The sequence below is a fragment of the Melospiza georgiana genome, chromosome 24 (genome assembly GCF_028018845.1).
Source record: "Melospiza georgiana isolate bMelGeo1 chromosome 24, bMelGeo1.pri, whole genome shotgun sequence".
NCBI lineage: Eukaryota > Metazoa > Chordata > Aves > Passeriformes > Passerellidae > Melospiza > Melospiza georgiana.
Window position 1 is genome coordinate 7,701,993 of NC_080453.1, and position 26,550 is coordinate 7,728,542.

Genomic DNA, 26,550 nt, shown 5'->3' on the forward strand with positions numbered 1-26,550 from the left:
TTTTACTGCAAGAACTTTATTGCACCAGGTTCAAGAGCTGAGCCAGGAGCTGTGCCTGGGGCTCGGTGACACCCCCAGCTCCTGGGGACACCGGGACAATCTGCATTTCCCCCGCTAATTAAGGCTGGATATGATAATTAGGACATCACAAATCAAGGGGGGGGAATGAGGGGAGCAGCGGGAAGAATGTGAAGTTGTACATGGAGCATTTAAAATTTGGTTTATTTCATTGTTCTTCAGGAGGAGTTGGGGTTTGCATTCAGCTCAGCACCCTCCCCTCTAATCTGAATTCCAGAATTTATCAAATTGGTTTAAAAACCAGGATACCTTTGGCTAAAATTCCATTTTTTCCTTTGCAGAAAGGTTCATTTTATTTGAGTCCTCATGCTCTGAGGGTGGGAGGGGAAGGCAAAGGGCAGAATTGTGATTTCAGCACCATTTCCCTCCCTCCCCAGGGCAGCACCCACCCCAAAAAACACTCCCAGCTCTCCTTGATCCATGGAAAAATCAAAATATTCCACAGGGAGGAGGGGATTCAGCACAACCTGGAGGCAGGGAGGGTTTGGGGAACTCCCCTGAGGGGCTTTGACAAACACTGACATTTTCTGGGTCAATTTATAAAATCTCTGCCAAAGTTTGGATTCCTAAAATTCATTTTCTGTGTTCTGGAAAGGCTCCTGAGGGAGTTTGGGAAAAGGAGAAATCCTGGGAAAGGAGGATGAGGAAGGGATGGGGACGAAACCTGCTGCAGGTACAGCCCAAAAAACCGAAATTTCAAAACATCCTGAGGGAATAGGGCCTGAAACCAGGATCCAAACCCTTCCAAGGCTGGGTATTGTGGAAAAAATGTGGATATTATGGGAAAAATATGGGTATTATGGATAAAAATATGGATATAACGGAAATTTACCCACCAGAATGTGCAAGATCACTCCTGGGGCAGGGCACTACAAAAATGTGTCTGGTAGGAACAGCGTGGCCTGCTCCTAAGTCCCTTAATTTACTCACTGGCAGCCCCACAAAATCCAAATTTTTAGGGTTTGCTGATGAAGGGTGTCAGGATTCTGGGGTGGAAATTGGGATTCTCCCTCCCAAAAACCCCTAAAACAAATAAGAAGGCAATCAGAGGCTCAGCTAAGAAAATTCCCCCTCACACCAAGTGAGGCCTTCCCTCAAAATCCCAATTCCCTGTGCTCAGCAAGGTGGATCCAAACCCTTCCAAATACGGATATTATGGAAAAAAGATGGATATTATGGGAAAAAATATTAATATGATGGAAAATTATCCAGGAAAAGGTACAAGATCGCACCTGGAACAGCCAAAATCAAAAACCTGTTTGGTAGGAGCAGCCTAGCCAAAATGGCTCCTGAAATCCTTCAATTCGCACCCCAACAGCCCCACTAAATCCAAATTTTTAGGGTTTGCTGATGAAGGGTGTCAGGATTCTGGGGTGGGAATTTGGATTCTCCCTCCCAAAAACCCCTAAAACAAATAAGAAGGCAATCAGAGGCTCAGCTGAGAAAATTCCCCCTCACACCAAGTGAGGCCTTCCCTCAAAATCCCAATTCCCTGTGCTCAGCAAGGTGGATCCAAACCCTTCCAAATACGGATATTATGGCAAAAAGATGGATATTATGGGAAAAAATATTAATATGATGGAAAATTATCCAGGAAAAGGTACAAGATCGCACCTGGAACAGCCAAAATCAAAAACATGTTTGGTAGGAGCAGCCTAGCCAAAATGGCTCCTGAAATCCTTCAATTCGCACCCCAACAGCCCCACTAAATCCAAATTTTTAGGGTTTGCTGATGAATTGTGTTAGGATTTTGGGGTGGAAATCCAAAAAACCCCAATAAAAAAGAAATGGAGGCTCAGCTGAGAAAATTCCCCCTCACACCAAGTGAGGCTTCACTCAAAATCCCAATTCCCTGTGCTCAGCAAGGCTGGGAATGTGGACAGCAGCAAAAAAAAAAAAAAAATCAAAATAAAAAAGCCTTTTCCATCTTTCTGACAGAGAAATTAATTTTAAACCCTTGTCTGAATCGCCCCTCGCTCACCCAGGACACTTTGGAACATCAGTCTTGTGTGGCAGGATGGATTTTCTGTCTAAAATTAACATTTCAGCCGAATTCTTTGGGTAAAAATCAGAGTGACACACACAGAGAATCACACACACTCCCAAAAAACAGATTCACCACAGGGTTTAGGCAGTGAGGGTCCTGTTCAAGCCCCCCAGGAGTCAGAATTCCATGGGAAACATCCCCCAAAATCCCTGGGATGTGCCCAAAAAGGGGCTTAAGGCTGTCAGGCTGTTCCCAGCCAGCTCCTCCTCGTGTCCCTGGTTAAAAACCAAAAAATTTCTTTTTTTTTAAAGAGTTTAAAAAGGAATTCACATCTCAGGAATTCACATTCCTGCCTGGGGGTGCTTTTCTCACCTCGAGAAAATCCTTTCTGCACAAGGCAATGCTCTGCTGCTTTTCCTTAGACATAAAGTTGACTTTATTTTTTTTCTTAAAAAGTTAAAAATACAGAAGGTTCAGAAACTGCTTTTCTCCTTGCAGGTTGCAGCTTAAGGAGAAAACAATCCTTCACTGAAATGTTTCTCTTAATTGGCTTTTTTATTATTATTATTATTATTATATAATTTTCTAATTTTGGGTTTTTTTCCTCTCAATCATCATCACCCTTTTTTTTTTTTAAGGACAGAGGTTGAGGAGCACTGACTCCACCACTAATTTAATGACATTTTTTTTTCTTTTTTTTTTTTTTGATTCCAGATTCACATTTCCAGGTGCCAAGAGTCCAGAGAAGAGCCCCCCGCTCACTTCTGCCTTCCTTTTGAGATCAATATTTTGGTTTTTGTGTTTATTTATTGAACACAGCAGTGACCGTTGGCATCTTTGAAGCGTAATCTCATCTTGGGCCGGTATTTCTCCAGATAAAGCAGCTGTTTGGAATTGAAAGCTCCCCTCCTTTTCCTAAAAAATAAACCACAAAAAAATGTAGATATCAATGGAAAAAAAAAAAAAAAAAAAAAAAAAGCACCTTTATGTTCACTTCAGGCAGAGTAGTTTTAATTTTAATTCTTTTAATAATATTTTATATTTAATAATATTCAAAATGTATTGAAAGCTCCGCTCCTTTTCCTAAAAAACCACAAAAAAGATGGATATCAATGGGAAAAACCCACATTTTTGCTCACTTCAGGCAGAGTAGTTTTAATTTTAATCAACAATTATTTTAATAATAGTTTTATATTTAATAATATTCAAAATATAATAAATAATAAATATTATTGAAAGCTCCCTTCCTTTTCCTAAAAAAAACCCTCAAAAAAACCTGGATATCAATGGAAAAAAAAGCACCTTATTGGTCACTTCAGGCAGATTAGTTTTAATATTAATTAGTTATTTTAATGATGTTTTATATTTAATAATATTCCAAATATAATAAATAATAAATATTATTGAAAGCTCCATTCCTTTTCCTAAAAAAACCCACAAAAAAGGTGGATATCAATGGAAAAAAGGCACCATTTTGCTCACAAATTCATTTTCATTTCAATTAATATTTTAATAATATTTTATAATGAATAATATTCAAAATACATGAAAATATATGAAATAATCAATATTATTGAAAGCTCTCATCCTTTTCCTAAAAAAAACCCACAAAAAAGGTGGACATCAATGGTAAAAAAAAAGCACCATTTTGCTCACTGCAGGCAGATTTTCACCTCACAAAATTCAAAATATTTGAGCTTTTTCTTCACATTTAAACCCAAATTTTAATGAGACATTCTTTATTTTAGGATAAAACTCATAAAAAAACCTTAAATCTCTTCCTTAACAGGTTCAGGCAGGTGAAAAAGCACAGAATAAAAGATTCCTGGGGAGGAAAAAAAAAAAGAAGAATTTCCACTTACTGCCTTATAAACTGAACTGCATCCTCATACTTCATTCCACATTCAATGAGAGCGAGCGCCACCAGAACGGGAGCCCTGCAGGAACAAATCAATATTTAAGGGAGAAGCACAGAAATAATAAATAATAAAGAAATAATAAATGGAATCCTTCACATTTCATCCAATTCCTCTCCCCAAACAAGCACTGAAGGGTTTTTTCCCTCAGTGTTTCCCACACAAAGGTGTTTTGCCCGATGTAAAATGACTTTTTTTTTGAAGGATTCTGCTTGCAAAGGAAATAAAAATCAATAGCAGCTCTTTAGTGGTTGGGGTGTGAGAATAATTCTGGGTTTTATCTCACTTTAACCTCATTTTCTGGCTTTTGACACATCCTAAATGCTTCTGAGTGTGGAGTGAGCGGTGCAGACACTGAGCTATGGCTTTAGAGATATTTCTATATTTTTCTTTTTTAACTAATTCTGTCAAGGAGCAGCAAGAAGCAGAATTTTCTGCTGTGGGATCTTCATTTCAGAAGTCACTTAAAGGTAAAAAAATGGGGTTTTAACACCCAGGAACCCCCAAATAAATTGAATTTCTCCACCCCACAGTGCAAGGGGCACCTCTAAGGGTGGTGTAAAGAATTAAAGAGGTGCCAGAATTGGCCAATTCCAAAATTCAGGAGGAATAACTCCTATTATTACCCTGCACCTGAATACATACAATAATTATAAATAATACCTGAATAAATTATAAATACCTGACTAAATTAGAAATAATAACTGAATAAATACAATTATTCATTCTCCAAGGGGGAATTTGATCAATTCACAACACTCTGATTGACACAATTCATGATTGACACAAGGCTCCTCCAAGGTTTTTAATCAGTTATGAAATAAATTAATTAATTCATATAATGTATGAATAGAATATGCTGTATATGTATAATAATGTCATAATTAATTATTAAATTAATGAATTAATTAATATTTTTAACCTGCATTAAGTGCCTGTTGTTTGCATGACACAAATTTGATGCTGGTTTAAGTTATTTGGGAAAAAGCAAAGAAAGTTTGTTAAACACCTTCCTACCAAATACATGAAATTTATTATTATATTTATTAAATTTATTATTTAATATAGTGAAATAATTATCTGAATTGTTATATAAATGATATTAATTTATTAACAGAAAATTTAATAATAATTATATTGATTTCATATTTAAATTTATTATTTAATATAATTAAATAATTGGTGGATTTACTATTAATCATTACATTAATTATATTGATTTACTGACATAAGTATTAATAATTATATTTAGTATTTATATTTACTATTTAATATCATTATTAGTTGATTTACTATTAATCATTATATTAATTATATTGATTAATATAAAATTGTTAATAATATATTAGTTCCGTATTTAAATTTATTAATAAATTCAACACAAATTTATTTATTTTAACTAATACATTTAATATAACTAACTAATTAGTTGATTTGCTATTAATCATTAAATTAATTATATTGATTTATTCATAGAATTGTTAAAAATTATATTCAGTATTTAACTTGATTATTTAATATAATTAAATAATTTGTTGATTTACTATTATTATATTAATTATATTGATTCAGTGATACAAAATTCTTAATAATATATTAATTTTGTATTTAAATTTATTAATAACAAATTTACTACAACGTAATTTATTTAATTATTTCAATTTAGAAATCTAATTTAAATTTAATATAATCAAACAATTAGTTGCTTTAATATTAATTATTAAATTAATAATATTGGTTTATTAACACGTAATTCTTAATAATTACAATAATTTTGGTATTTACACTTATTATTTAATATACTAAATTAATAACGCCAATTAATAATAAATTTAATAATAAAATAAATTCTATTTTATTAAGATTTTCATTAAATTTATTCTATTTTAAGCCAATTTGCAGGCACTGACCTTCCCAGCCCTGCCACACAGTGCACAGCCACGCAGCACCCGGGCTCCTCCCGAAATTTGCTTTTCAAAAGGTTCAGCCAATCCTCCACGATCTGGCTGGGGGGTGGTGCTCCATCATCAAACGGCCAGTCCTGAGGGGAGAAAATCCTTTAAACCCACCAATTCTGCATTTAATACAAAAAAAAAAGGATAATAAACACAATTTTTGGGTATTTTTCAGGTTTGGTGGATAAAATGCAAAATTGAACATTTAACAACCATTATCTGGCTGGGGGGCTGGTGCTCCATCATCAAACGGCCAGTCCTGAGGGGAGAAAATCCTTTAAACCCACAAATCTCGCATTTAATACAAAAAAAAGAGGATAATAAACACAAAAAAAAAGGATAATAAACACAGTTTTTGGGTATTTTTCAGGTTTGGTAGATAAAATGCACCATTGAATGTTTAACAACCATTATCTGGCTGGGGGGGCGGTGCTCCATCATCAAACGGCCAGTCCTGAGGGGAGAAAATCCTTTAAACCCACCAATTCTGCATTTAGTACAAAAAAAAAGGATAATAAACACAATTTTTGGGTATTTTTCAGGTTTGGTAGATAAAATGCACCATTGAATGTTTAACAACCATTATCTAGCTGGGGGGCTGGTGCTCCATCATCAAACGGCCAGTCCTGAGGGGAGAAAATCCTTTAAACCCACCAATTCTGCATTTAGTACAAAAACAAGGATAATAAACACCAAAAAAAGGATAATAAACACAATTTTTGGGTATTTTTCAGGTTTGGTGGATAAAATGCACCACTGAATGTTTAACAACCATTATCTGGCTGGAGGGCTGGTGCTCCATCATCAAACGGCCAGTCCTGAGGGGAGAAAATCCTTTAAACCCACCAATTCTGCATTTAGTACAAAAAAAAAAAGGATAATAAACACCAAAAAAAAGGATAATAAACACAATTTTTGGGTATTTTTCAGGTTTGCAGGTGGAGAAAATGCAAAATTGAACGTTTAACAACCATTATCTGGCTGGGCGGGCAGAAAGGTGCTCAAATAATGGCAGAAATTCACATTTTTTGCTGTTGAATGGATAGCCACCATTAAATCCAGGCTACATTAAATATCAATAATCAAAAATTGATATTTTTGCCATGGAAGCAGCTTCCATTTTTCCTCACAGAACTTTCCTGGAATTTCACATCTTTCCTTTCAGGCCCAAGCACAACATCCCACAGTTTATAATTTAGATGTTGGGAGTGCTGGAAAAGGATCTAAAGGGAATAAAAATAGTATTTAGTAATTATAAAATAGTATTTAATAATTATTTATCACTTTTCTTTACATGACTGTGATGTATTTTAGCAGCAAAACTCATGGCAGGGTCCTGGATTATTCCACAACCAATGAAAATGGAAGAAAATTTTAAAAGTTTTAAAAAGAGCCCTCTCCCCTCTTTAGGACTAAAAATCTCTTTTCTAGAGCACTTTAAATGTGCTGTGAGGTGGGAACTCAGTAAAAAAAACCCCAAAATACCAAAATAATTTTATATGGGATTAATTCACCGAGCCTGAAGAGTGCAGAGAAATCCTTTGTTAAAGTACTTGGAAAATTAAAAATATCTGGGACAACACAGCAAAGGGAAAGGCCACAGGAATAAAACTATAAATCAGAATTTGTTCTTTCTAATAAAAGGTTTTTATGGGGTTTTCCAGCCGATCCCACAGTGCTGCTGGGTTATTTCAGGTCTGTGGCACCCCCTGTCCCAGGAAGAGAGGGACAGACAGCAGGATGCTGCTTTTAAAAAAGGATTTTCTGTGTTTAATTGAAATTCAACCTTTTCCTTCCTATCCACACAACTCCTGAATCAATCCCAGCACCGATAAAATAATTCTGGTATCAGGGATGGAATTGCAGCAAAGTTTTGCAGGAAATTTTCCTTATTCTGAGCTCTGCCACCTCTGGGTTGCTGTTGGACAGGGGGAAAAAACCAAATTATGAAGTGCACAGTGATGAAAAACCAGGATTGCACAAATGGGAGAGGCAGGAAAGGAATTTATCATTTTTTCCCTTTTTTTTTTGGGATGGCACAACAGCAACACAGGTGGTGAAGTGATAGAAGTTTGAGGTGATATAGAAGTTTTTCTTCAAAAATCTTGGATTTAGGAACTCCAAGGAATTCCCATCTCCCTGTGCCATCCTCATGGTGGCTCTTGGGGGGCAAAAAAGGGTAAAAAATCTGATTCAATAAATTAAAGAGTGAGAAAAAGACAAGGAAATATCCCTTGGATCATGAAGATTAACAAAGACACCTGTGGAAGGCAAAAACTGCCAAAAATCCCCTCAGGAAAAAGAAAATACTGAAAATGAACAATGCCACCTGTGGAAGGCAAAAAGTGCCCAAAATCCCCTCAGAAAAAAATAAATTGAAGATGAACAAAGTCACCACAGCCCTTCTGGAAGCCAAAAATCCTCTCAGGAAAAAATAAAAATACTGAAGATGAACAAAGCCACCTGTGGAAGGCAAAAAGTCCCCTCAGAAAAAAAAAATACTGGAGATGAACAAAGCCACCTTTGGAAGCCAAAATGTGCCAAAAATCCCCTCAGAAGAAAAAGAAAATATTGAAGATGAACAAAGCCACCACAGCCCCTCTAGAAGTCAAAAATCCTCAAAAAAAAACCCCAAAATTTCCTGGTTTTCCTGATTTTGTGCAGCCCAAGGAATTGAATCCATCCCTGCGGGGAATTGCCTCAGGAACAGCTCATTCCCTCTTTTCTGCCATCAAAATAAAAACTCTGGAGCCACCACATTTTACCCATGACCCAGGTTTGCCAAAACATTTCCATTTTCAGGGCTTCCACCACATTTTTGACCTCAGCAGTGCTAAAATAGCCATTAAATGGTGCTAAACGAGGCACTAATCTTGCCCCAGGCTGTGTTTTTAATGTTGAATGTTATTTTTCACAGGCAAATATTAGCCTGAAATAGCGAGGTGTTATTTTCTCAGCTGGGGGTTACTCAATCCCATTTCAGAGCAGCAAGAGGACGATTCTGGCTGGAAAATAAAAAGCAGGAATTCATGGGGAAAAGGAGCTGGATTTATCTCCCTCCTGGAGCAGCGTCCTGAAGCTTTTTAGGCTGAAATATCTTCAAAAAGGAGATTTTGCTCTCCACACCAGGGCAGAGCTGCAGCAAACCCCATTTCCAGTTTTGTTTTTAAGCAAAGCTTCCTCAAAGTGCAGCTTTCTGTTCAAAATTGAGGTTTTAAAGCTTCCTGAGAAGCAAAAAACTTGAATTATTTTAGAAATACAAACTCCAAGGCCTGGAGAAGGTGGGAATTCCATCCCTGTCTGCCCTGGGAGGAATTTCCCCTCTGGAACAGGAATTCTCTCCCAAGCCCCAGCTTAACCCAGGGCTCAGAGGGATTGCACAGCACAAATTTAATTTAATTTGATTTAATTTAATCCTCCCAGCCCTGAGGAGTGTCCCAGTGTCCTCTGGAAGGAGGAAAATCACAATTCCAGAGGGCAGCCCTGCAAGGAGGGACTTTTCCAACCACGTGGATGCCTGGAACTGGAATAAAAGCTCAGCAGGGCTGGGAGCCAGGAAATCTGGCCTGCACGTGGAATTTGCACTGATATGCCACAATAAAATTATTTTCTCCTCATGGAAAACTGCAGGAGTTTTCCATGTTTTTGGGGTATTTTTCTGCATGGAAAACTGCAGGGGTTTCCCTGTGGAAGCCAAAAAACGTGGCTGACCTGCACATGGAATTTTCACTGACATGCCCGGATAAAATTTTTTTTTCCTCATGGAAAACTGCATTTTTCCTGTAGAAGCCAAAAAACCTGACTGATGTGCACATGGAGTTTTCATTGATATGCCACAATAAATATTTTTTCTCCTCATGGATAACTGCAGGAAAATGCAGTGGAAGGTTTCTTGTGGAAACTATGAAACCTGACTGACCTGGACCTGGAATTTTCACTGATATGCCTGAATAAAAATTTTTTCTCCTCATGGAAAACTGCATTTTTCCTGTAGAAACCAAGAAACCTGACTGACCTGAATGTGGAATTTTCACTGATAAGCCACAATAAATTTATTTTTCCCTCATGAAAAACTGCAGGAGTTTTCCTATGGAAGCCACAAAACCTGGCTGACCTGGATCTGGAATTTGATATGCCAGGATAAAAATTTTTTCTCCTCATGGAAAACTGCATTTTTCCTGTAGAAGCCAAGCAACCTGACTCACCTGGATGTGGAATTTTCATTGATAAGCCACAATAATTTTATTTTCCCCTCATGGAAAACTGCAGGAGTTTTCCTGCAGCTGAGCCACAAAAAGCTGCAGGAAGGCTGAGGTGCAATACAACACCAGGCTGTTATTACTCACTCCAACAAAATAAACTGATTTTATCAGTTACTCTAATAATTCCCAAGTATTGCCTGGAAAAACACAGCCTGGAAGCTCGGGGTGAGCACACACCTCTTAAAAAAACCTCCCTGGGTCAGGCAGACACCATTGCACAATGAAATGGGAGTGAGCAGGGCAGGAATTCCACCTGCTGAGCCCCACTCAGGGTCAGGAGGGGATTTTGGGAGGAATTCTTCCCTCTGAAAATGAGGAGGGGTTTTTGGGATGGGTATTCCACAGAATTTGTGGCTGCCCATGGGGTTTTTGGGATGGATTTCCCACAGAATTTGTGGCTGCTCCAAGAGAATTCAAGGCCAGATTGGATCAATTTGGATATTGGGAGTGTCCCCCAGGCCATGGAGTGGATGAACTTCAAGAATTCCAACCCAAAACATTCCAGGATTTCATGGTTCCCCCCTGGCACAGAGATTTGTGGCAACTCAGGGGTCAGGAGGGGTTTTGGGGATGGATTTTCCACAGAATCTGTGGCTGCTCCAAGAGAATTCAAGGCCAGGCTGGATTAATCTGGATATTGGGATAGTTCATCCACACTCTGGCCAAGGTGTGGATGAATTTTAAGGATTCCAACCCAAAACATTCCAGGATTCCATGATAGCCTCCTGGCATAGAAATTTGTGGCAACTCAGTGGTCAGGAAGGGATTTTGGGAGGAATTCTTCCCTCTGAGGATGAGGAGGGGGTTTTGGGATGGATTTCCCACAGAATTTGTGGCTGCTCCAAGAGAATTCAAGGCCAGGTTGGATCAATCTGGATATTGGGGGTGTCCCTGGCCATGGTGTGGATGAGATTTAAGAATTCCAACCCAAAACATTCCAGGATTCCATGGTTCCCTCCTGCCACAGAAATTCGTGGCAATTTGTCACCCACAGGCCCAAACGTGGCACTTTCTGTAACAGCAACGAGAGGGAATTTTATCCACATGCTAAGAAAACAAAAAAATGCTGTCAGGTCAGAGACAAGGACCAAACCAAGCTTCAACCACAGGGCTGAGCACCAAATATCACCAAAATAATCCCTAAAAAACACACAAAAATATCTCAACAAATCCAAAACCACACAAAAATCCATTGAGTTTTTTAAACCCACCTTTACCTGGTGCTACATTTTTTTGGCCATGCTGGACCATCCCCCAGCACTGAAGAGAGATCCCCACATGTTCTAGAGGTGAAAATTCACATTTTTAGCCAGTTTTAAAGGCAACTCACTAGAACTTGGATTCCTTCTTTCTCGATTGGAGCTTGATCGTAAGTGGCATCACAAACTCGCACCAAGGTTGTCACCCCATATTTCTTCAGCTCCTTGAAGAGAAAATAAAACACTGAATAATGAGAAATCTCTTTTTATCAGCTAGAAAAATCAACATTTTCCACTTTTTCAGGGCACCAAAGTGAGTGCACGTGGAAGGATAAAATTTGTGAGGAAATTTAAGAGACAGAAAAAATAAGAAATGTTTCTGAGGGGGAAAAATGTCACCCTGTACTCCTTGAAGAGAAATAAAACACCTGAACACTGAATGAGGAGAAATCTCTTTTTATCAGCTAGAAAAATCAACATTTTTCACTTTTTCAGGGCACCAAAGTGAGTGCACGTGGAAGGATAAAATTTGTGAGGAAATTTAAGAGACAGGAAAAATAAGAAATGTTTCTGAGGGGGAAAAATGTCACCCTGTACTTCTTCACCTCCTGAAGAGAAAATAAAATACCTGAGGCACTGAATAATGAAATATCTCTTTTTATCAGCTATAAAAATCAACATTTTCCACACTTTTAGGGCACCAAAGTGAGTGGACACGGAAGCAGCAACAGATAAAATTTGTGAGGGACAGGAAAATAGAGAAACGTTTCTGAGGGGGGGAAAAATTGGAATTATGAGAGGAAAATTGCAATTATAAAAGTACTAAAATAGCTGTTTAAATGCTCCATGCAGCTTCTTCTCCTCTTTAAATAGAAGCTGGGACTGTTTGCTCCAGCCAGTGTTGACATTTGGAGGAACAGAACACACACCCCACCACGCTCCAGCTTCCTGGTAATGCACTAAAAGTAGCACTCAGTGCCAGATAAAGAACCAGAGGATCAAACAAAAGCTGCTCCAGCTCACTCTGAAGGCTCAAAAATCAGAATTTTCTCTGCTGTTTGGGGTGGAATTGCACCTCAGAATTAGCAGGAATATCCACTGAAGAGTGATGGAGAAAGAGAAAATTCTAAATAAAAACTCTCAATAATTGGGGTGTTGGAATCCTAGATGATACTGTGGGGAAAATGTGAAAAGTAAAGACAAAAAAAACTTAAATTTCCTTGCAGATGTGAGGAAGGACTGGTCAGCAATTCCTGGCCAGGAATTTTGAGGAATTTGGGAATTTTTGGACTCATTATTGTCCCAGGAGCAAATCCTTGGTGGCAAGGTTTGTATCCCAAAATTGAAGCCCATCCAAGCCAAAAAATGCAGGAATTGAGAATAAATCCTTGAATTTCCTTGCAGAGGTTTGGAAGGACTGGTCAGCAAATTCCTGGCCAGGAATTTTGAGGAATTTGGGAATTTTTTTAGTCATTTTTGTCCAAGGAACAAATCCTTGGTGGCAAGGTTTGTATCCCAAAAAAATTCAGGAATTGAGAAAGAAATCAGCATTGATTCTCATATTGTGAAGAGAATGTGAAAAATAAAAGAGAAAAAAAATTCTAAATTTCTTCCAGAGATGAAGAAGGAGTGTTCAGCAGATTCCTGGCCAGGAATTCTGAGGAATTTGGGAATTTTTGGACTCATTTTTGTCCAAGGAGCAAATCCTTGGTGGCAAGGTTTGTATCTCAAAATTGAAGCTCATCCAAGCCAAAAAATGCAGGAATTGAGAATAAATCCTTAAATTTCCTTCCAGAGATGAAGAAGGACAGGTCAGCAGATTCCTGGCCAGGAATTTTGAGGGATTTGGGGATTTTTTGGGCTCCTTACCTCGATGAACTTGCTGAGGGTTGCATTGGTTGGGTTGTGAGTGATCAGGAAACGCAGATTTTCATAAGTAATTTCCACGGGGGCTGGACGGTTCATAATGGCAAAAAAATCGTGTGAGGGGCCAAAAAATCAAAATAAAACCTCCAAAAAATAATAATAAAAAAATCAAAATAAAGGGGGGGGCAAAATAAAACAAAAAAACAACAAAAAAAAATCAATGACCTTGGAAACGTTTCACAGCAGAAAACATCAAAAAAGAGCACGAATAATTCCTGGGATTGATCAGAGCTTGCTTTGATGGGTTTGTTCCTAGAAAAAGCAGGTTTGCTTCCAAATCCTCAGTTGCTGGCAGGGTGGTTTCCTTCAGGCTCCCCAAATTCCCAGAGCAGAGCACAGGCAGGGCAGCCTGTCCTGCATGGAGGCACTGGTGAGGTGAGGGCAGGGGTTTGGTGTTTTCCTGGGCCAGGAATCTGCTGCCAAGGGCCAGGAGAAATCCCATAAATCTGAGCCGGCTCCAGGAGTCTTGGAGGGGGGAAAATAATCAAAAAAAAAAAAAATAAAAAAATGGGGAATTGTGGCAGCACAAAGAGGTTGGGGAGCCCCCTGTGAGCTCACTTGGCAGCCAGGGTGCTGTGCTGGGCCTGGCAGAAGTCTGCCCTGACGCTCAGAATCGCCATAAATGTGCCAAGGATCCTCCAACAGAACACCTGCAAAGGGGGAAAACACAGGGAAAAGGGTTGGTGGGTTGTGCTCCCAGCAGTGATCACACCCAGAGAAAATTAAATTAAAATTATCATTAAAAAAATTAAATAAATCAAAGTCCGGATAGGTCTAATTATAAATATTGTGATAGGTCTAATGCTAAATAATCATAAATAATGGAAACACCTGGAAAGGGGGAAAACACAGGGAAAAGGGTTGGTGGGTTGTGCTCCCAGCAGTGATCACACCCAGAGAAAGTTAAATTAAAATTATCATTAAAAAATAACCAAATAAATCCAAGTTCGGATAGGTCTAATTATAAATATTGTGATAGGTACAATGATAAATAATCATAAATAATGGAAACACCTGGAATGGGGGAAAAACACAGGGAAAAGGGTTGGTGGGTGCTGGTTCCAGAATGATCCCACCCAGAGAAAATTAAATTAAAATTATCATTAAAAAATAACCAAATAAATCCAAGTTCGTATAGGCCTAATCGCAAATATAGTGAGTAATTAAAATTAAAATAATCATTAAAAAAACCTAAAAAAACCCTCCAAATAAGTCAAAGTCCTGATAGGTCTAAGCATAAATATTGTGATTAACAAAACAATCGAAGTCCTGATATGTTTAATTAAAAATATTTTGAATTTTCTCTTAGGATTTGTTGTAATTCCTGCTCCTGGAATGGGGGAAAAACAGAGGAAAAAGGGTTGGTGGGTTGTGCTCCCAGCAGTGATCACACCCAGAGAAAATTAAATTGAAATTATCATTAAAAAAGAACCAAATAAATCAAAGTCCAGATAGGTCTAATTATAAATATTGTGAATAAATTCAAATTAAAATAATCATTTAAAAAACCCCAAAAAAACCAAAGTCCTGATAGGCTTAATCATAAATATTGGGAATAAACCCAAGTTCAAATAATCATTAAAAAACCCCAATAAATCAAAGTCCAGATAGGTGTAACCATAAATATTGTGATAGGCCTAATGATAAATAATGGAAACACCTGGAAAAGTGGAAAAATAGTGGGGAAAGTGTTGGTGGATTCTGTTCCCAGCAGTGATCCCCCAGAGAGAAACTCAAAAAAATAATTCAAAAATAACCAAATAAATGGAAGCCCTGATAGGCCTAATAACACACACTGTGATAAGCCTAATGATAAATAAAAATAAAATTATTTTATGAAAAGCCGTTTTCAGTCACCTCCCCTGAGGGACTGAAATCCAAATTTCCACCAGGAATCCTGGAATGTTTCACCCTCAGGATGGAAAATCCCCTCCAAACACACCAAGCCTTGATCAATTTATTCATTTATCAATTCACAGATCACAGAAAATTCAGAGGTGAAAGCCTAATTAGGACTTAATTAAGGCTAACCAAAATGTTTTTATAAATAATTGCATGAGGAGAAAGGAGAATTTCCTTTCCTGGATTTCCTCCTCAGCACCAGGTTTGGTTGAAGAGCCTCACCCAGAGCTCTTTGTTCCATCCTTGATTTTTGCCCTGGAATTTGTATCAAATCAGGGCCATTTTTAAATAAAAGAGGGAATTTCACTCCCAATTATTTCAAAAGGCAGTTGTACAAACTATTTTCTAAGTGGTTAAAATTGGAATATTTCATTTCCATGTGTGCAAGGAGCCAGCAGCTTCCAGGAGTGACACCAGCTCCCCTTCCCACAGGAATATTCCTGAAATATTTAATTAGCTCCCAGCTCAGGAGTGATTAAAAATGTGGTTTCAATAAAACACTGTATTTAAGGCTGAATAAAGTTATTTCCAGTAGCACACATTGCTGATTTAAAAAGTCTGGGTTGCTGACGGATATTGAGTTCAAATAGAAAAATCATGATTCTAATTAAGAAAATTAAAAATTTTGTTTACAATTTTGATTTTTCTAAGTAAATCTTTGAAAAATTCTCTGTCCCTGTGTCACCAAGAAAATTTGAATACAAAATCACAACAGAAGCAATGAGGATAAATCATAACCAGGCGTGTGGTGGCTTTGCAGGCAAGGAACTTCTGTTAATTTTCTGTTCAGATTTTCTAATCAGAAAGTGAGATAAGGAATGGAGAGGAACCCAAAATGATGAGGCTGGGCTGGGAAAGGGAGGGAAAGCAGGGCAGGACAAACAGCTGGGGATGGACAAACAGCTGGGGGGGGACAAACAGCTGGGGAGGGACAAACAGCTGGGGCTGCCAGGATGGACCTGGAGGCAGCTCCTGCTGAATTGGGAAATTCTGATCAATCCTGGTGTGAGCCGATCAATCGAGTTGTTATCTGATCAATCCAGGTGAGAATTGATCAGTCCAGGTGTGATCTGATCAATCCAAGTCCCACTTGATCAATCCAGGGGCCCCCTGATCAATTCAACTGTTATCTGATCAATCCAGCTGTTATCTATCAATCCTGCTGTGACCTGACCAATCCAGGGGGCCATCTGATCAATCCAAGTGTGACAAGATCAATCCAGTGTGATCTGGTCAATCCAGATATGATCTGATCAACCCAGGGGCCCCCTGATCAATTCAACTGTTATCTGATCAATCCAGGTGGGATCTGATCAATCCAGGGGCCACTTGATCAATCCAGCTGCCATCTGCTCCATCCTGGTCCCACTTGCCCCATCCAGGTGCCCCCTGCCCCATCCAGGTGGGAATGATTTTGGGATTTTTTAGCTGAACACATACTCAGATCCCTCCCCTCACTCCCAGCCTGACCGAGGTAAATCTGAGAGGAATTTCTTCTCAAAACTGAGCTGGAAAGCTCTGGGAAGGGCAAGGCGTTAAGCAGCATAAATTAATTAATCGAGGTGACAACTGATGAGGAGAGACATTAATTATTGCTGGAGATGGCTGGGAGTGAAATCCCAAAAATCCACAATCTCCAGTTTAGGATTCCTCAATGTGAGATTGCAGCAGAGCCAGGAGAAAGGAAACCCAGGGAATGAAAACGTGAGGGGAAAGGAAACCCAGGGAATGAAAATGTGAGGGGAAAGGAAAGCCAGGGAATGAAAACGTGAGGAAAACCAGGGAATGACAGTGTGAGGGGAAAGGAAACCCAGGGAATGAAAACGTGAGGGGAAAGGAAACCCAGGGAATGACAACGTGAGGGGAAAGGAAACCCAGGGAATGAAAACGTGAGGGGAAAGGAAACCCAGGGAATGAAAACGTGAGGGGAAAGGAAACCCAGGGAATGAAAACATGAGGAAACCCAGGGAATGAAAACGTGAGGGGAAAGGAAACCCAGGGAATGAAAACGTGAGGAAACACTGGGAATGAAAACATGAGGGGAAAGGAAACCCAGGGAATGAAAACGTGAGGGGAAAGGAAACCCAGGGAATGAAAACATGAGGAAACCCAGGGAATGAAAACATGAGGGGAAAGGAAACCCAGAGAATGACAACGTGAGGGGAAAGGAAACCCAGGGAATGACAACGTGAGGGGAAAGGAAACCCAGGGAATGAAAACGTGAGGGGAAAGGAAACCCAGGGAATGAAAACGTGAGGAAACACTGGGAATGAAAACATGAGGGGAAAGGAAACCCAGGGAATGACAACGTGAGGGGAAAGGAAACGCAGGGAATGAAAACATGAGGGGAAAGGAAACCCAGGGAATGACATCGGTGAGGAAGGAAACCCAGGGAATGACAACGTGAGGAATTCCCAGTTCCACCACGAGGAACAGCCCAGAACAGCTGCGGCCTGCAGGGACTGCAGGGAATGCAGAACAGGATCCCCCTGCAAAGGGAACCACCGGGATCACCTTTCCAGCGTCCCCGGGGCACAGGATGCACAGCACGGCTGCTAATTTGTTATTGAGAATTCAAGGGAGCCTGGGGAGGGCCTCAGGCAATCCCAAATCATTCATTCTGTTCCTCTGAGGGAAGACAAGCAATCCTAAACCATTCTGTTCCTCTGAGGATGAGCAATCCCAAATAATTTTGTTGCTCTGAGGGAGAATAAGCAATCCCAAATAATTTTGTTCCTCTAAGGGACAACGAGCAATCCCAAATCATTCTGTTTCTCTGAGGGAGGATGGGCAATCCCAAATCATTTCATCCCTCTAAAGGAGGAAGGGCAATCCCAAATCATTTTGTTTCTCTGAGGGAGGAAGGGCAATCCCAAATCATTTTGTTCCTCTGAGGGCCTCAGGCAATCCCAAATCATTCTGTTCCTCTAAGAGAGAATGAGAAATCCCAAATGATTCTGTTCCTCTGAAGGAGGATGGGCAATCCCAAATCATTTTGTTCCTCTAGAGGAGAATGAGCAATCCCAAATAATTTCATTCCTCTAAGGGAAGATGGGCAATCCCAAATCATTTTGTTCCTCTAAAGGAGGATGGGCAATCCCAAATCATTTCATTCTTCTAAAGGATCCCAAGTCATTCTGTTCCTCTAAGGGAGGATGAGAAATCCCAAATCATTTTGTTCCTCTAGAGGAGAATGAGCAATCCCAAATAATTTCATTCCTCTAAGGGAAGATGGGCAATCCCAAATCATTTTGTTCCTCTGAGGGCCTCAGGCAATCCCAAATCATTCTGTTCCCCTAAGGGAGGATCCACATTGAATTCCTGAGTTGCTGGATTTTCCTTTTCCCTGAAATCTCTGCAACTTCACACATGAAATCAGCCAGAAACAAAAAAAAAAAAAAAAAAAACAAAAAAAAAAAAAAAAAAAAAAAAATTCTAAAACATCCTCTCAAGGAGACAAAAACAGCTGGAATTGAATGGTTCAGGGTGAACTCCGGGCTGAAGGAAGCTTGCTCAGACTGCCACGTGCCTGCAGAGGGGTGAGGTCAAAAAATGTCACTGATCCACCCTGTCCACCCCCTCCCAGTCCCTCCCAGTCCGGGGCTGACTCACTCGTTTCCTCTGCAGATACGGATCTGCCCCAGCAGGAACAAGAAAGCCTCAGAGAAGCCTCGAGTGACACTCGGGAAATGGTGACAATTGTCAGCTGCCATTCAGGAAATGGTGACAATTGTCACCTCATGGAGGGGACAGGGCTGAGGCAAAGCTGAGCTGGATCCCTGAGTGGGAAATCAGCTGGAAAATCCACCTGGATGGGAAAATCAGCTGGGAAATTCATCCTGGATGGGAAATTTAACCTGGATGGGAAAATCACCCTGGGAAATTCATCCTGGATGGGAAATCAGCTGGGAAATTCATCCTGAATGGGAAAATCAGCTGGGAAATTTAACCTGGATGTGAAATCAGCTGGGAAATTCATCCTGGATGGGAAAATCAGCTGGGAAATTTAACCTGGATGGGAAAATCACCCTGGGAAATCCACCTGGATGGGAAATCAGCTGGGAAATTCACCCTGAATGGGAAATTTAACCTGGATGGGAAAATCAGCTGGGAAATTCACCTGGATGGGAAAATCACCCTGGGAAATTCACCTGGATGGGAAAATCAACCTGGGAAATTTAACCTGGATGGGAAAATCAGCTGGGAAATCCACCTGGATGGGAAAATCAACCTGGGAAATTCATCCTGAATGGGAAAATCAGCTGGGAAATTCACCTGGATGGGAAAATCAACTTGGGAAATTCATCTTGGGAAATTCATCCTGGGAATAGCTGGACACTGCCACAGCTCCTCCAGGAAATGCTCCATGCTCTTCCCTGTTGATGCTGCTCTGACATTGGGATTATTCTTTACAAAAACACCTTCCCCACCCATCACTTTAGTTTTTAAAGGACATGTTTGAATGGTATTTGCATTCCATACCCAAAAAGCTGAAAGTTGCTAAAAGTGTTTGAAGTCCAAGTTGTTTAAAGTGTTTGAAGTCAAAAGCAAAAGGCTCTGCTAAAAAAAATAATTAAAACTTGAGCTCCAATCCTGTCTAAAACTTGAGCTCCAATCCTGTCTGATTCAAGTGAAATCAAAAATAACTCTCAGCAATAAGTGTGGATATGGATCTGCCCCAGCAGGAACAAGAAAGCCTCGAGTGACACTCAGGAAATGGTGACAATTGTCACCTCATGGAGGGGACAGGGCTGAGGCAAAGCTGCCAAAGCTGGGCTGAATTCCTGACCGGGAATGGATGGAAAAATCACCCTGGGAACAGCTGGGCACTGCCACAGTTCTTCCCTGTTAGTGCTGCTCTGACATTGGGATTATTCTTTAAAAAAACACAAAACACCTTCCCCACCCATCACTTATTACCATGTTTGAATGGTATTTGCATTCCATACCCAGAAAGCTGAAAGTTGCTAAAAGTTGAAAGTTGCTAAAAGTGTTTGAAGTCCAAGTTGTTTAACGTGTTTGAAGTCAAAAGCAAAAGGCTTTGCTGCTAAAAAAAATTATTAAAACTTGAGCCCCAATCCTGTTTAAACCACGGATTACATCCAAGTGAAATCAAAACAACTTGCAGCAATTTGTTTGCAACATCAAGAAGTATTTTTTCCTAAAAATCAGAGGGCTGAGCTGTCTAAGCTGGGCTTTGAAAACAAGGCCCTGCCTAAACATCCTTACACGAAATATCAAACCCAGCAGCAAAAGCCATTAACGAGCGGAGCAGCACTTGAAAAGCAACTCCAGAAACCAGCAGCGAACACACAAAGTGCAGAGCTGAGTCACTCCCACCCCGATTCGAGTTTCCATCGGGCTGACAGCCGAGCCTGGGGCTGCCTGATAAATGTCCCTGCCCTCCACAAAGTCCCAATTGTTCCCGGGCTCGGCCCCATCCTCGGGGTTTTCAGCACAGAGATGAAGTTTTTTAGAGAAACCAGAGGTAACAAAAAGCTGCGAGTAACAGCAGAGCCAAGCCGGGAGCTCTGAGGGCTGGGAAAGGAGATTTCACACCCAGAACCAGCACGGAGAGGGGAGATGATAGCGGGGCACAGACACTGAGGGGATTTGCGATTTCTCATTTGAAAGAGCGAGCTCCACTGTTTCATTTCATCATTTCCAATGTTCTCAGGAGCTGCCACGGGAACCAGAGGCACCCACAGCACCCACACCACATCCTGGCCACCCTTTTCCTTCCCTTCCTGCCCCCTGCAGCCTCAGAAATGGCACCCCAAAAAACCCTTCACCCTTCACACATCACCTCGAGGTTTCCCTTTTCCCACCCACACAAGAATCAGCAACGCCCCTGTGCCCCTAAAAATGGGGTTTTCAAAAATGGGGTTTTCCTCCCAAAATACACAACCCACAAACATAATTTGGATTAGAACAGTTCCAGGTGACTCCAGTGGACTTGGGAATTAATTCCACAGCTTCTCTGGGAATCCCATCCTTCATCACCTCACTGGGAATTCTTCCTTCCCTCACATCCAAATTTCTGTCAGTGTTTTTGGGGTGGAAAAGGAAACCTCGAGGTGGCTGTAAACGGTGAAGGGTTTAATTTTGTGTTTATTTTCCAGCCTCAGAAATGGCACCCCAAAAAACCCTTCACTCCCTTTTCCCCACGCCAAAAAATCCCCAGATTTATCAAACTTGTTCCCCATCCACACAAGAATCAGCAACACCCCTGTGCCCCTAAAAATGGGGTTTTCAAAAATGGGGTTTTCCTCCCAAAATACACAACCCACAAACATAATTTGGATTAGAACAGTTCCAGGTGACTCCAGTGGACTTGGGAATTAATTCCACAGCTTCTCTGGGAATCCCATCCTTCATCACCTCACTGGGAATTCTTCCTTCCCTCACCTCCAAATTTCTGTCAGTGTTTTTGGGGTGGAAAAGGAAACCTCGAGGTGGCTGTGAAGGGTTTATTTTTGTGTTTATTTTCCAGCCTCAGAAATGGCACCCCAAAAAACCCTTCACCCTTCACACATCACCTCAAGGTTTCCCTTTTCCCCATCCCAAAAAATCCCCAGATTTATCAAACTTGTTCCCCATCCACACAAGAATCAGCAACACCCCCGTGCCCCTAAAAATGGGGTTTTCAGAAATGGGGTTTTCCTCCCAAAATACACAACCCAGAAACGTAATTTGGATTAGAACAGTTCCAGTGGACTTGGGAATTAATTCCACAGCTTCTCTGGGAATCCCATCCTTCATCACCTCACTGGGAATTCTTCCTTCCCTCACCTCCAAATTTCTGTCAGTGTTTTTGGGGTGGAAAAGGAAACCTCGAGGTGGCTGTGAAGGGTGAAGGGTTTATTTTTGTGTTCAGGGCTGGAAAAATGTTCAGGACTGAGGGGTGACATTTCTCAGGGTGGAGGGGGGCAGGAAAGGAAAAGGGAGAGCAGGATGTGGAGGTGTCCTTCTCATCCTGAAAATTCCCTCTCACCCTGAAATTCCCTCTAACCCTGGAATTCCCTCTCACCCTGAAAATTCATCCTGAAAATTCCCACTCATCCCAAAATTGCCTCTCATTCTGGAATTCCCTCTCACCCCAAAATTCCCTCTCACCCTGAAAATTCATTCTGAAAATTCCCACTCATCCCAAAATTCCCTCTCATTCTGGAATTCCCTCTCACCCTGGAAATTCCTGCTTATCCTGAAAATTCCCTCTCACCCTGAAAATTCCCTCTCACCCTGAAAATTCCCTCTCATCCTGGAATTTCCCTCTTATTCTGAAACTCCCTCTCACCCTGGAAATTCCTGCTCATCCTGAAAATTCCCTCTCATCCTGAAATTCCCTCTCACCCCGAAATTCCCTGCTGGCCCTGCTCCACAGGGAACAGCCCTGCAATTCCAGAGGGGACAAAGTGCAGGCAGGAGCACCCTGAGCTCTGCCCTGCACTGAGGAAGAGGAGGATGCATCTCTGCAGGGAATTCACCTCTCTGAACTTCAACAGTTTGTTTTTTTTAATTTTTTTTTTTTTTTTTTTTTTTTTTTTTTTTATTTCGAATTAAAAATCACAACCAGACCCACATTCCTCACTCCTACCTTCCCTCCAGCTGAGTTGATTAAATCCAAGTTGAGTCATGAGGAGACACGAGTTTTCTGGCTGCTGCTAGTGGTGGGTTTATCTTTATTTATTTTATTTTTTTATTTAATTTTTTTTTTTTCCTCTCCTTCAAATCCTAACTGCAGCTCTGAGTCAGCCCCTGCCTGCTTCATTCGGGGAGTTTCGAGGCGAATTTCCATTTCTACAGGAGCTTTCCAAAGCCAAATTTCTGCCTTCCTCCTCCTCCTCCTCCTCACCCCGAAACCAGCAGAGAGCACACACACAGTGCCCCGGGAGAAAATGCAGAAAAATCCCTTCGTCCTTTATAGGTGACCTCGAGGTTTCCCTTTCTCACCCCCAAAAATTCCCCCAGGTTTTATCAAACTTGTTCTTTATGTACACAGGAATCAGTAACAGCGCTCTCCTCAAAATACTGATACAAATGTCCCCCAATACCAGATAAAAATAAAATTGAAACGAGATAAAATTCCCCCCAAAACCAGGTGCAAATTCCCCCCAAAGTCAGGTACAACCCCCTCAAAAATCAGGTACAAATTCCCCCCAAAACCGGGCACAAATCCCCCCCAAAACCAGGCATAAATTATCCCCAAAGCCAGGTGGAACCCCCTCAAAACCCAGGCACAAATTCCCCCCAAAACCGGGCACAAATCCCCCCCAAAACCAGGTGCAAATTATCCCCAAAGCCAGGTGGAACCCCCTCAAAACTAGGCACAAATTCCCCCCAAAACCATGCAAAAATTGCCCCCCAAAACCAGGTGCAACCCCTTCAAAAACCAGGTATAAATTCCCCCCCAAACCAGGTGCAAATTCCTCCCAATGTCAGGTACAACCCTCTCTAAAATCAGGTATAAATTCCCCCCAAAACGAGGCGTAACCCCCTCAAAAACCAGGTACAAATTCCTCCTAAAACCAGGCACAAATTCCCCCCAAAACCAGGTATAAATTCCCCCCAAAACCAGGCACAAATTCCCCCCAAAACCAGGTATAAATTCCCCCCAAAACCAGGCACAAATTCCCCCCCAAACCAGGTATAAATTCCCCCCAAAACCAGGTGCAACCCCCTCAAAAACCAGGTGCAAATTCCCTCCAAATCCAGGTGCAAATTCCTCCTAAAACCAGGTGCAAACTCCTCAAAAACCAGGCACAAACTCCCCCCCAAAACGATGTAAAAATTGCCCCCAAAACCATGCAAAAATTGCCCCCCAAACCATGTAAAAATTGCCCCCAAAACCATGTAAAAATTGCCTCCAAAACCAAGTGCAACCCCCTCAAAAATCAGGTACAAATGCCCCCCAAAACCAGGTGCAAACCCCTCAAAAACCAGGCACAAACTGCCCCCCAAACCCGTGTAAAACTTCCCCCCAAAACCAGGTACAAACCCCAAATCCAACCCTGTTTCAATCCCCCAGGAAATGCCCCCCCTTTCCTGATCGTCCCCCCAAAACCGGCTGCAAGGGGGGGACCTGGGGGACCCCACAACGCTGGGGGTGGGCACTGAGCCCCCCCAAATCCCACAGGTGAGGGAGGACCCCCTAAAACAGCCCTGCAAGGAAATGGGACCCCCAAAACCGCAGCTCAGGGCCGAGGTCCCCAACATCTGGACCCCCAAAGCTCAGGAGGGACCTCAAGGTCTGAGCTGTCCCCAAATCCCCTCCTGGCACACAGGGAGCCCTCAAAGCCCCCCAAACAAACCCCACAGGCCGGGAATTTCCTCTACAACAGGAAGGAGTCCCCGAGTCCCAGGGCAGAGCCTCGTGGAGCCCCAAATCCCCTCCAAATCCCCCTGGAGCCCTCAGGGAGCCTCCTGCACCCTCAAGCCTTGTGGAGCCCCAAATCCCCTCCAAATCCCCCTGGAGCCCTCAGGGAGCCTCCTGCACCCTCAAGCCCACCCCAAACCAACGCCTCAGCTTCCCGCAGCCCTAAAACCCTCCCCAGAGCACAAAACCCCTCCAAAGCACCCGCAAGGCCTTGAGGAGACTCTCCAGGCCAGCGAGGCCCCCTCAGAGCGGGGAATCCCCTCCAAACACACCCGGGATTCCCCTCCCCGTTCCCCGGGGCCTCCGGCCTGCCCCGATCCCCCCGAAGCGCCTGGGCTGCCGCCTCACCGTGGGCATTGAGCGGGCCGGGGGCCGGGCGGGGTCGGGCAGGGTCGCGGGCGGGCGGCGGGGCCCGTGACGGGGCTGGGGCTGCGCTGGGCCCGGTCCGGCCGGAGACACCGAGAGCCCGCGCGCCGCCACACGGCTCCTCGCGCACAGGCCGCGCCCCCCCCTCCCGCCCGCCGCGCCGTGGTACGGCCCGCCCCTCACACCCACGGCCGCCACAGTGGTACGGTCCGCCCCCACACGCCCCGGGGCAGCGCGCTGGGCGCGACCATTGCAGGCGTGGAGAGAGGGGTGGGGAAGTGAGAATAGAGGGCTGCGTGAGGAACTCGCAGCACTTTGCAGTGTCTGGAGGGGCCTCCAGGGAAATCCTTCGTCACGAGCTGCAGTGATAAGACAGGCGACAATAGAGGTTAGGTATTGGGAGGAAGTTCCTCTCTGTGAGCGTGGCGAGGCACTGGCACAGGGCGTGGAATGCCCCGAGCCTGGAATTGTTCGCAGCCAGGTTAGATAATACCTTGAGCAACCCGTTCTAGCGGGTGGTGCCCCCCTCTGCACGCATCCTTCAATCCCGCTGCTTTTATAGCAATTCCCCCTTATATCCCGTGGTACAGGCCTCTTCCCCCCTTGGGCACTGGTATAGCCCGGGGGCGACTCGTCCTCTCTTGGTACATCCCGGACCCCCCCGCAGCCTTCCCACACTTGGACCGGCCCTCTGGCCGCACGTGCACAAGGAGCCTTCCACGCCAGCGTCCCCCCCCGCCAGTGCAGTGGTACAGCCCGCTCCTCCCCACTGCCGTCAGTGGTTCGGTCCGCCCGGTGGGTTCCCACGGCTTCCGCTTCCCTGAGCCTGTGGTGGGACCGGGATCTGGGAACCGGGACCGGGATCTGGAGACCGAGGGACCACACTGAGCCCTCACAGCAGCACTACCCCTGTACCTCAGGGCAGCGCTGCAACCCGGGCAGGCCAAATCTCGGTCCCCATGGCCTGGTCCCGGTTCCCCCTCAGCCCCTTCCCGCCCCTCAGCGCCGCCGCCTGGCGGGAATGCGGAGCGCGCATGCGCGGTACCGCCGGGGCGCAGTGCGGGCAGAGCCGCGGGTTCGAGTCCTGCACTCGGGGGTTCCCGTGTGGCCGCGGGTTCGAATCCCGCCCGCACTCCCCATGCCGTCGTCGGCTCTCTCACAACTTTGATTTTATGATTCTATGGATAAAGATTATATATATAAAGATAATAACTGGACTCTAGTACAGTTTTGGGCCCCTCAAAGGTGAAAGATCGAAGAAAATGCCTTGTGAGGAGCGGCTGGGGGAGCTGGGTTTAGTCTTAAGAGGAGGCTTAAGGGAAACCTCATTGCTCTCCACAAGCACCTGCCAAAACCATGTACAAAACCAGGCACAAAATGCCAGGAGCTTGTGCTGAGGCAGGGCCGATCTCTTCTACTGTGTGAAGAGTGAGAGGAAACGGCCTCAAGCTGAGACAGGGCAGATTCACAGAATAATTGAGATTTTTTTCGCCCTCCGAGCGACCAGACACTGGGAGGGGCTGCTTGGAGAGGCGATGGAGTCCCCGCGTTTAGAGGCGCGGTTGAGGGATTCCAACAGCAGC

The 26,550-nt window shown here is 42.8% G+C and overlaps 1 protein-coding gene across 1 annotated transcript; it reads right to left on the reverse strand.

Annotated features, from left to right (window-relative positions):
* PTP4A2 (protein tyrosine phosphatase 4A2) lies at window positions 1-25,035 on the reverse strand. Its single transcript, XM_058040298.1, has 6 exons — window positions 24,950-25,035; window positions 13,267-13,973; window positions 11,529-11,621; window positions 5,892-6,022; window positions 3,928-4,002; window positions 1-2,980 (listed from the first exon to the last, which is right to left on the reverse strand). Exons 2-6 carry the CDS (start codon window positions 13,360-13,362, stop codon window positions 2,872-2,874), a joined length of 504 nt encoding a protein of 167 aa, XP_057896281.1. The 5' UTR covers window positions 13,363-13,973; window positions 24,950-25,035; the 3' UTR covers window positions 1-2,871.
* Between the last annotated feature and the right edge of the window lie 1,515 nt (window positions 25,036-26,550).

Excerpts from the sequence above, each read along its gene's own strand:
- PTP4A2 (XM_058040298.1), bottom strand. The coding sequence starts at position 13,362 with ATGAACCGTCCAGCCCCCGTGGAAATTACTTATGAAAATCTGCGTTTC. Across the intron at positions 4,003-5,891 it reads TGTGTGGCAGGGCTGGGAAG|GGCTCCCGTTCTGGTGGCGC; the intron begins GTCAGTGCCTGC and ends TTGTTCCTGCAG. Across the intron at positions 2,981-3,927 it reads GCAGTTCAGTTTATAAGGCA|GAAAAGGAGGGGAGCTTTCA; the intron begins GTAAGTGGAAAT and ends TTTATTTTTTAG.